General features: G+C 43.9%; 1 protein-coding gene across 1 annotated transcript; it reads right to left on the bottom strand.

Moving 5' to 3' along the window:
- Positions 1–7,617: 7,617 nt before the first annotated feature.
- Positions 7,618–10,269, bottom strand: LOC140066157 (protein kinase C theta type-like). Its single transcript, XM_072113697.1, has 3 exons — positions 10,139–10,269; positions 9,895–9,957; positions 7,618–9,755 (listed from the first exon to the last, which is right to left on the bottom strand). Exons 1-3 carry the CDS (start codon positions 10,210–10,212, stop codon positions 9,203–9,205), a joined length of 690 nt encoding a protein of 229 aa, XP_071969798.1. The 5' UTR covers positions 10,213–10,269; the 3' UTR covers positions 7,618–9,202.
- Positions 10,270–11,981: the final 1,712 nt, after the last annotated feature.

Here is an 11,981-nt window from a genome sequence, read left to right as displayed (position 1 = left end):
TTAACCCCTTCCCGCCTATGCTCTTTTTCTGTTTTGCATTGAATTTTTTTGCACCCCTTCTTTTTAAAGCCATAACATCAAGCGCTGCTATAAGGGCTAATCTTTAACAGGGCAGATTGTACTTCCTAGTGATTTACTGTTCCAAATCTGGGGAAAGTGATGGAAAAATGCATTTTTTTTTTGCCCTGTACTTGTTGACTCTGTTTTTACAGCTTTTATTATGTGCTCCAAATGACACCTCCGCTTTATTCTTTGGCTTGGTGCGATGATAAAGACAGGGCCGCCATCAGGGGGGGTTAGTGCGACTGTGTTCAGGGGGCCCCAAGGAGGAGAAGGGGCCCCAAGTCACATAAAAACCCTCCTCCCTTTCCAAGTGTAGGGAACTTACTGTGCACACAGGGCTGGATTATCATTTGGGGGGGGCACAAAATTTGCTAGTAAGGGGCCCCAAACTTCCTAGTGGTGGCCCTGGACAGAGATACCTGATTTCTATAGGTTTTATTAGGTTTTAATACATAAAAAAAATGTTCTTATCACCTTATTCCGACACGAAAACTTTTTTTTTGGTGTACAGAGCTGTGGGAGGTGTCATTTTTTGTGGGAGGAGCTGACGTTTTCATTGCTATTATTTTGAGGACATTATAACCACTTTTTATTCATATTTTTTATTAAAAAATGGAGATTCAGACATTTGGACATTTTTGTATTTAATAGATTGATCACCTTGGGACATGAGACTCGCTAACATGTTAATGATTGTGTTTGCTTATTTTTATTCTTTTTCTGGGTGAAGGGGGTGATTCATTTTTTTTAGAACAATTTTGACTTTTTTTTTTAATTCAATGAGCGGTCTAGGAGTTTTGAAGAGAGTTTTGCTCTGCTTGTTCAGGGCCCGCCACCTCAGCTCTACAGACGACACCACTCTCTATGATGCCCCTTATAAGGCCTATGCATCGGGGGTATTCTTTTGGGAAAAGACATTTTGGGGGAGATTTATGAATGCTTACAGGCGTAGAAGCAGTGAAAGAATACAGCAACTATGGCACCTCCACACCATGTGGGCGTGGATGGAGCGTAGAGGGCCTTGGCGGCCAGTGGAGTGGGCAGACACGGGACAGTGAAAAACGTTGGTTTGCAAGTTTTTACGTAAAACTACGCCATGTCAGACGTAGCGTAGAGTTGCCCCGCGGCCGTGCCGCCTCGAAGATTCATCAAGAGGGCTGAGCCCCTTAATGTATCCGGCCGGACGGGTCAGAAACGGGGGTTTGTGGCGCAGGAACGCAGCATATGATAAATCTCCCCTTTAAAGGGGTTATCCGGGTTTAAAAAATTTCTTCTGGCCGGGCTGGGGAGGGCTATTTAAACACAATAAACATGTACTTACCTCGTCCGGTGCTGCCGATGTCCCGTGCCGCGGCCGGTCTTCTCTGTGCGCCGGTTTCATTACAAGTGCGCACAGGGAGCTTCCGGCCGGCCGGATGCTCCCATGCGCACCATCTCCCAGCGCTTACAACGCTGAGAGATAGGGACAGATGGGAGGAGCCGTCCACATCGCAGACCGGAAGCTCCTTGTGAGCGGCTTCCGACCCCCTGTAAACAAACGGGCACGGATCGAAGGGACAGCGGCGCGGGACATCGGCGACGCCAAAGGAGGTAAGTACATGTTTATTATGTTTAACTAGCCCTCCCCAGCCCGGCCATAACAAATTTTTATAACCCCTTTAAGGTTTTACATACAGTAAGTTGCGTTCCTCATGATGGGTTCATTACAGTAGTGCATTTGCTCACCGTATATATACTCCAGTATAGGCCAAGTTTTTCAGCACAAAAAAATGAAAAACCCTAACTTGGCTTATACTTGGGTCTATGAAAAAACCCCTCGGTACTCAACTTTCCGACACCTCGGCTTATACTCGGGTTGCCTTATACTCGAGTATATACGGTATATAGGGCTAATAACAATAATGTTATAAATGAACACTGCAGATGATAATAGTAAACGTTGTAATATACTTTTTCCCTGCTTCTCTTCCTGTATTATCAACTTTTTGTTTTGTATCCACTAACAGCTGAGCGATACAATATGATACCCTACGACTTTATTGATCACCAGGGGGGGAAATGATTTGTAGCAATGGTCCAAGCAAAAAAAAAAAAAATTACAATACATATGAAAAACAGACGAAAAAAAACAAAATAATAGGAGACATTTCAGGGAGGGACAGAGACGTATAGGGCAGGGGGTGGGGTTAGGGATTGGGGCAATACCTACCCAGTGCATTATTAAGTAGTTCCATGATTTGGGGGCATGGTAGTTGTGGAATCTGGCAGTTCTGCACAGTAACTGCCTGTAGCGATCACTAATGTTGCTCTGATGCAGCATTATGGTTGGCGACAGTGGGTGATACTTGTTTGTAGCTATTGCGTCAGATTTACGCAGGCATCTATCCTTCCATACAATTTAAAATAAACTCATTGGATTGTGCTTTGGGCTCTTTTTGTAATAGTAGCAAATTTGGGTTTGGCTAATAGAACATCCTCAGGATCTTGATGCAAATGGAGAAGGATTTGATCTTCCTGAGGAAGTACATACACAACCGTGTTTTTTCGTACACCATGTCCCCTCGAGTTTGTTGTCAATCAGTTCAGTACGCTTAAGTATTGTAGGAGCTGACTTGTTCAATTCCCCGGTCTTTGATGTGGATAAGTGCACAAATGGTTTGTTCCAATAATGGATTACAATATATGCGGTTTGGGTGATAGCCCAGAGCCCAAGCCTTCTAGGGTGCCCATGGCCACCCACACCACCTACCGAATTTAACTGAGGATCTTCACCCTTAAAATCATTATACATCTGTTCATGCTCTCAATACACATGTACACAAGAGCCATTTGAGGACCTTTGAAGGTCCTCCAAAGATCCTGAAACTACAGATTGGAAGCAGGCAGAAGGGACACATCCTCTATTCTCCATGAAGCTGATTCTTGTCCCACATGTAGGAAGTGATTCCAGGCTTGTAGGGCATATAATATTCATACAGCCCAGGACCCATGGAGGTCTTAATCCACCCCTGTTCCTTCACAGGTCAATGACCATTTCTTTGGTTTTCTTGATATTCGTGATAAGATAATTTTTTTCACTCCATTTTACAAAGTTATCTATCGGCTCTCTCTGTAGTGGCTGTGCTCTCCATCATTGATACATCCCACAATCACAGTCATCAGAGAATTTTTGGAGGTGGCAAAGATCTGACTTGTGTCTGAAGTCTGAGGTATACAGAGTGAAAAGAAATGGGGAAAGTACAGTGCCCTGCGGTGCACCTCGATTGCTGACTACTCCAGCGCCTTGTGAAAGTATTCTTCCCCTTGAACTTTTCTACCTTTTGCCACATTTCAGGCTTCAAACATAAAGATTTGAAATTGTAATTTTTTTGGTGAAGAATCAACAACAAGTTGTGAAGTGGAACGAAATTTATTGGATATTTTAAACTTTTGTAAAAAATAATAAACTGAAAAGTGGGTCGTGTAGTATTATTTGTCCCTTTTACTTTCAGTGCAGCAAACTCACTCCGGAAGTTCAGTGCGGATCCAGCAGAATGATCCAATGTTGAGATTCATGAAACAAACAGCTTTGAGTCCAGCACAGAGCGATGGGTAGAAAAAATTACTTCTTTTTATTATCCAAGGGGTAAAAACATGTTTAGGAACATACAGCTAGCGTCACAGACCGACGCGTTTCGACACGGCAGTGTCTTTGTCAATGATTCAATGTTGCCCTAATTGACTGATGATGAGAAATATAATCCATCTTGTTCCCCCCAAGACCTTTTTGTAAGTAATCCCGGTGTGTCATGCTTAGCACCAGGATCAAGAGTAGAGTTGGTGAGAATTTGTAGGTGTTTTTAAATTTTTAGAAGTGATTGATTTCCTTTAGAGGACATCTGCTGTCAGATTTACTGATGGTAGATGTGTCCTAATAAGAAGGACCTTCTTCAGGACTTCTTTTATTATAACTCTATATGCTGCAATTGCGGCAATATAGAGTTATAAAAGTTTTGCTAATTTGGGGTGCTCCGGCTATGTCACCAGGGAGCCTCAGGGAGCCTCGTATTTTAATTTATGCAATCCCCCGTTTCGCTACCAGTCCTGCCAGTCACCTGTTCTATGCAACAGGGTGAGTTCATAAATTTCAATACTAACCTCCCTGAGGCGCACCGATGATGTAGCTGGAGCACCCCAGGGTAATTAGCATCGTTTTTTTAACTCTATATTGCGGCCGTATAGAATTACAATATAAGAAGTCGTTCCTCAGGAACTTCTTATTCGGACACATCTACCATCATTAAAACTGAGGGGAGCCTTTTCTCTGAGCTGCAAAACCCACGGTTGGACCTATTCCCGATCACACACAAAAATGGACCATTGACCTGCAACCCCCCCTTTCCAATGCATAGTCAAGGTGGTAGTTGCGAAAAAGGCCCTCTCCATGTCAGGAGCTGTTAGGGAAACTGATCCCCTCTCTAGGAGGTCTCTAAGTACTGGAGAACTTAGTAATTGCAGCTGTAGCCTTTGCCTGGTAAGGCAAGAGTTAACAATGCCAAATCTTATTATTCAATGATATTCTATTAAAGCAAGCTGGAAGCTGATTGGACGAGCGCTACCACCTGACTAGGGGAGTATATAAACCCCTGGTGGGCAGGAGCACATGGTCAGTCTGAGTGAGAGACTCCATGTCAGTGTGGCAACAACCAGTGTCCTAATACCAGGAACCCCAGGTGCCTCAGGCCGGACTCAGCTCCATTTCTACCATCCCAGCCTGAAGCTACTACCAGGCTATGTGTAACCTTCCTGAGGACCAGCTATCTCTCACCAGCTCGCTGAATCTACTGTCATGGTTTTGGCCATTGTCTGGTGTTGAATAGAGAACTGTAAATTGATTTGCACAATGTTGCCTCCGTCTGATCCCTGGATACGGCTGTCACCACCAAGGGCTTCCCATCCATTATCCAGAGACCTATCTTACAGACACTCAGGGGTTGACACAGGGAGAACCAGTACATCAGCCTTTCCCTCCATATTGCACACACCACCTGCTGGAGACCTGTAAGACAGCCCTCCAGTCCCCATACCAAGCACCGTGATCACAGCGTGCCAAAGGCCACACTAGCCAGCCACTCCGGTATTCTGGGCCCCAGCTGCCTCCAGGCCAGTAGAAAAGGCGAGGCCCCGGTGGGGGATGTTGCAGATCCTTTGTTTATGGCCAGAGAATGCCCCCAAGGGCTTGTATACCGAAAGCCTTATTCTGATTTGGTCCTACATCCTGTAGATTAGGCCTCATTCACACAGCCATGTGCTCACCTCTCCTTTCCATTGAGAGCTGAGCTGCGATGGCTGCCCGGCTCGATCACGGTGCTGTGAGACACCGCTTGTCCACCGCAACGTGACCCGGTGCCATAGACTTCTATTGAGCAATTTGTGCAGCCGGATCATGGGCACAATTACAGCAGTGTGAACGGGGCCTTTGGATGCGTTTTGCACTCTCTATACTGCTGACCAAGCACATGGTTTAGTGGCTGTACTTGGTATTGCAGCTCAGCCCATCTTCAATGTGACTAAGCTGCAAACAGACAATATAAACTAATGCTATACAAAGCAACTACAAAGCACAGAAACCCCTCTTTTAAAAGGAATCTTTCTATGTTGAAAATCAATATACGCTAGAAGGTGCAACAATGGAAGTTTCTCCTAAATACTACTGGTCCCCTGGTACTGAAATATAACCAGTAGCATTTAGGGAAAACTTCCATTGCCGCACCTTCCTAGTGTATATTGATTGTCGATATAGAAAGATTCCTTTTAAAAGAGGGTTTTCTGTGCTTTGTTGTGCTTTTTATGGTATCGTATATTCACTAGTTGTATCTAAAAAGTGTTTTCATTATGGGATGAATCAGTGCATGCATTATATAGACAGCATATGTATATAGAGATGTGTGTGCGGTGTGTGATTTACTGATACTTTGGCCCAGTTCACATTTCTGCTAAAGTGAAGGTTTTTCTATTTGTGAGCTTTGCTATACTCTAAAGTTGCCCCAGATTTATCATCCAGAATCACTGGTAAACCCGGGGCAATCTCACAAAACTTTTCACTGTCTGTCTGTAAGTAACAGGGTCTGCCATCAATACTGCAACCACAGGTGAAATGCTGAGGGAGCAGGGGGGGAGTGGAGACAATGTAATAGCCTGCATAGCTACAGCATGGAGAGCTCTGGTAACACCCCTCATTAGCATCATTTTTAAAGTTGATTTCATAAGGAAGGAGGCCATGGATAACACATATAAGAAGATACCACAGTCACAGTGCCTGGATCTATGAGTAAGTGTCTCTGGTTTATTATGATGGATTTTGATGGTATGGTAGATTTCCTTTAAATATCCAACTTAACAGGAAAGTCAGAGTGATTCTGTGTTACACAGCTGGACACATTTACTATTCTGGACTTGATAGCTGGTTTACTAGCATGGTGGGAGCTGTAATGGCCGTCATATTGGATAGCAGCAGATCCATCCTAATCCACCATGAACTACAGAGGCTGAACTCCAACACTCACCTGCACTGTTACATTGTAACAAACCGCACAAGGGGCTTTCCCATTAGTAACGTGTGTGTCTTAAACACGGGGAAGGAGATAAATGTCTAATTTTGAGGGTTTGACTCCTAGAGTCCCTATAGAAGCTCTGTATAGCAGAAGAATTTGGTATCGGCTTGACCCATAAGTTGTGCCAGAAATCCCATAAACCTGTTTTTTACTGTAGAAAACAGTTTACATTATGTCCTACATAATTCTGGGCCCTACCCTGGGCCCTACACTGGCTTCAATATCCTCTTCTATTAAGCAGCATCTCTGTGCTGAGAGGTCCCAAAATGTGTCCCCTTGTTACATGTAAGACCAAGAGAGTTTAGGTAGAACTATGTACAGGCGTTCCCCTACTTAAGAACACTCGACTTACATACGACCCCTAGTTACAAACGGACCTCTGGATATTGGTAAATTACTGTACTTTACTGTACTGTAGTCCTAGGCTACAATCATCAGCTGTAACAGTTATCACAGGTGTCTGTAATGAAGCTTTAGTGTTAATCCTGGTTCTTATGACAACCCAACATTTTTAAAATCCAATTGTCACAGAGACCAAAAAAGTTCTGGCTGGGATTACAATGATAAAATATACAGTTCCGACTTACATACAAATTCAACTTAAGAACAAACCTACAGACCCTATCTTGTATGTAACCCGGGGACTGCCTGTAATTCTTTCTTCTACCTGAGGTGGCGCCGTAAATAATAACTGAAGCCGCGTCCCCCCACAGAGTTTGAGAAATTACTGCAGGAAACCATGTGATCAATTTATATATGACAAATGATTAAGAAAAGAGGATGTAAATGCCTTGTCCACACCACAGTATGGACGAGGGACGGCATTTATATGGGATTTTCCTAATCCAAGAAAGCCCATAGTGTTAGATAAGAAGAAATTGGGTCCGAACAGGAAAATAAAGACAGACACAAATATATAAGGAGTAAGAAGTAAAATATTTATTGATGGGGGGAGGGGGTTATTTTGAATTGAAAAATGTTTAATTATAATTTATAATTATTTTTCTATTTACTATTTTTACTATTTTTTTTAATCATTTAATAATTTAAGACCTGTGACTATTTCACTTCTGTGTATATTTATTTCCAAATTATTATTTTTTTATTTAAAACCTATTTTTAGCCGTGTTCATCCTGAGGAAGGCGAAAACCCCCTGTGAGGAACGAGCCAATTATCCTCATGTCAGGGGGGGAAATTCCTTCCTGACCCCAAATATGGCGATCGGGATAAATCCCAGGATCAAAGGCCGATACCTAACTGTGTGATGAGATGTATTTGTGCTGATCTGATATTTGTGTTTAGGTTAAAAAATCTTTTTAAACAAATTTTTTTTGCATGAAACTAATTACCGTATTTGTTAGCTGTGTATTAATCTCTACTAAACCTATTTAAGGCCGTGTAGATCCAGAGGAAGGCGAAAACACCTGTGAGGAATGAGCCAATTGTCCTCAAGGGGAAAAATTCCTTCCTGACCCCAAATATGACGATCGGAATAAATCCCTGGATCAAGCCTTTCAATCTGTCTCAATATAGTGTATGTGCCTATCCCTATTCTGTAGTGCATGTGCCTATCCCTATCCAGTACTGTATGTGCCTATCCTGTAGTGTATGTGCCTATCCCTATCCTGTAGTGTATGTGCCTATCCCTATCCAGTAGTGTATGTGCCTATCCCTATCCAGTACTGTATGTGCCTATCCCTATCCAGTACTGTATGTGCCTATCCCTATCCTGTAGTGTATGTGCCTATCCTGTACTGTATGTGCCTATCCCTATCCAGTACTGTATGTGCCTATCCCTATCCTGTAGTGTATGTGCCTATCCCTATCCTGTAGTGCTTGTGCCTATCCCTATCCTGTACTGTATGTGCCTATCCCTATCCTGTAGTGTATGTGCCTATCCCTATCCTGTAGTGTATGTGCCTATCCCTATCCAGTAGTGTATGTGCCTATCCCTATCCAGTACTGTATGTGCCTATCCCTATCCAGTACTGTATGTGCCTATCCCTATCCTGTAGTGTATGTGCCTATCCTGTACTGTATGTGCCTATCCCTATCCAGTACTGTATGTGCCTATCCCTATCCTGTAGTGTATGTGCCTATCCCTATCCTGTAGTGCTTGTGCCTATCCCTATCCTGTACTGTATGTGCCTATCCCTATCCTGTAGTGTATGTGCCTATCCCTATCCTGTAGCATGTTTGCCTATCCATATCCTGTGGTGTGATGTGTGGTGGGTGCAGGACTTACCCGGCCTGTGCGGAGTTGAGCTCAAGGATAATGAACTCATCAGATGACAATAAGGCACAGGCCGCTCCCAGGATGACAGAAGATCTTCAGGCTGAAGTGATGTCAGATGCCAGCCTAGGATCGGAGGATTCGGAGCCAAGGGTCTGGGGCAGCAGCAGGATGGCATAGGTGCAGCCTGAAGATGTCTGGAGAGAGGTGATGTTCTAGGGCAGCCGAGGTCACATACAGCAGAGATGTAGAGGAGGAGGCATAAAGTTCTGGGCAGTAGGCACGGGCTCATCTGCAAGAACCAGGAGGATCTTACCGGGCCCAACTGGGTGACACGTAGTTGAAATCGGCCACGGGGTGGAGGGCTCTCGTGTGCTCCGGCCACTGCAGATGTTCCTCCTTCAGAACTGATGGAAATGGCGTGAATGGTGGCCGTGCCTTCCTCACCTCTAGTTCCTCCCAGCCAATGGTGGTAAAGAATGGATGCTCTCTGATGTTACCGCGCACACCCAGGCGCTTCTTAGGATTTTTGCGCAGCAGCTTTCTGACGAGATGTGAAATGTCAGCATCAAGCCCCGGTGGAAATGTGGGCTTTTCGGTGATGATGGCGGTGCGTGCCATTTTCCTGACTGGGCCGTTGTAAAATGGGGGGCAACCGGCTGCCATCCTGAAAATCAGGATCCCCAGGCTCCACCAGTCAACTGCTGCGTCATAACCTTGCCTAAGAAGCACCTCAGGGGCCATGTAATGGAGGGTTCCCACCGCTCCATAGATCTTATCTGTGGCACCATCTTGGGCCAGCCCCATGTCGATGATACGGATGTGGCCGTCTGCATCCAACATGATGTTTTCTGGCTTTATATCTCTGCAATGCAAAAAGACAAGAAAATTACAATCTATCCAATAATATGGGTCACTGAAGAATTGTGATTTAGGTTTTCAGGAACGTTGGTTGTTCACTTTCCATCATGTAAAGGGGACAGGAGGGAGAAGGTTCTGCTCACCTGTGGACGATGTTATGTCCATGGAGGAACTGGAGGCCACATACAATCTCTGCTGCGTAGAATCTGAAGAAGAGAGAACAAAGTACAGTCTCAGGGAAAATCCTAACAATTCTTATATCCATTTGGGATTGGAAGCTTGATGTAAATTTTTGGATCCCACTAGGGCACATGTCCCACCAGGCCTCTTCTAGCTACACTCCTAACTTTAGATTTTAGCCTCACTACTACCACTAGTTTTTCCTACCTTACATTGTCGATGTTCAGACAGCCGCACATCCGGAGTAAAGCCTCCAGGCTGCCGCCAGACAGATACTCCATGATGAAATACGCGTGATGCTGAGACTGCTGTGCGGCATATAGATGACATAGGAATGGACAGTCATTTTTTGGTGATGATTTTTACGGCCATGTAGGTGTTTCGGCCAGGGACTGATGCCAGGACCACCTAAGGCAACCAAAGGAAGAAACTTATTAGAGGAAGAGTTTTGGGGGACCCTACAGCCGAGCAACACTTGAGCTGGTGACATAATGTTGCATCATCGATTAGTTTAAGGGGTATTATGTTAGGGGTATTACAATATTACCATATGGAATAAAGAAAACATGGTCTACACATGACTTCTTCACTTGGCCGGGGTCAGTGTTCTTCCCACATACAGGTACAACGAGGTCATGTACATGGAGCCGCTCATATAGTATTCAGAGCTGAGATCAGATCTTCAATCAATTAGTTAATATAAATAGAATAAAAATTTATTGCTGCACTACAGTAAAGAAAAGCAAAAAGGGGGTGAAAGCTAATGAGGTCAGGCCAAACCTCACATAAATATACCCAAAAGAATTAGCAGTAAACCAAAAATGTGAAAAAATGTAATTGGGTTTAGTGGCATGGGAACAAAACCCACTTGATTTATATTGATTTATATTTTTGATGCACTGCTAATTCTTTTGGGGTGTAGATTGATGATAGATAGATACATACATAAATTTAAATCAGTTATCTGAAAACAGAACATTACATCCAACAATACATCTAGGTTACAAGCCTCAATTAAGCAAACACAAGCATCTTTTATAAAGTCCTGACAACACAATGGAAGGTGCCTGGTTCACTCCTTATGGATAAGACTGGCAGTCACATTACATTTCCCATTGAATACATTTCCCAAATAAAATGAGAATGTATAAAACTTACTTTGCCGAAGCCGCCCCTACCCAAGGCTTGGTGGATGTTGAAGCTGCTGATGTTGAGCCTGGCATAGGGGCTTGATGTTCCGGGGTCCTTGCTGCTCCCAGGTCTTGGCTCCTCATCCTCCAATCCTTTATCCTTGGCTCTTCTCCTCTTCTTCACAATCTTCTTGAATCCGGTGACGCTGTCCTCCTCCCTCTTCCTCTTCATGTCTTCTTTCTTCTTCTCCTCGCTATCTTCATGTCCAGTGGACGCCATTCTCACAGAAACTTCCAATCTGTAGACCGGACGCAGCCGACGACAGTTGGCAATAACTGGCAGTTACCCGTGTGCAGGTCACATGAGGTCAGGGGTCATGGAACCCTCAGGTGGCACCGGCCTGGCAGTGGTCCCTGCACCGGATCTGCCATATACACTGTGATGTGGGCATCATGAATGGCCGTGCAGTGTACAGAGGATCAATTTGAAGGGACATCATGGCAGCTTCAAGCGCCATGTTATCAGTACATGGGTAATGTGGGCAGGTGGTGCCCATAGTTATGCAGTGGTGCCCATAGTTCCCATCATAATACTGTAATGGTATAATACATTTAGGAAAAACTCAAGAAACTTGCAGGAGGGGGAACCATCAGCTGCACCCAATGTCAATACATGAGATGATGAAGATTTAGGAGCAAGTCTCTTCTCTATTCAGCATCACGTATACATATGAATGGAGTGTTTCTATCTATCTATATACATACTGTATATATATGTATATATTTTTGTACAATACATTTTCTTGGGTTCAGGTTTTCAGTAAGAATATATTTTTAAATAATTTTTTTTCAGTCAGCATGTGGAAATATCACAATGCACCAATGATAGTGAGTCAAATGTTCCAGAGCCCCCTTAATTT

This window comes from Engystomops pustulosus, chromosome 6, assembly GCF_040894005.1.
Source record: "Engystomops pustulosus chromosome 6, aEngPut4.maternal, whole genome shotgun sequence".
NCBI classification, from domain to species: Eukaryota; Metazoa; Chordata; class Amphibia; order Anura; family Leptodactylidae; genus Engystomops; species Engystomops pustulosus.
This window is presented reverse-complemented; position numbering and strand designations above follow the sequence as displayed.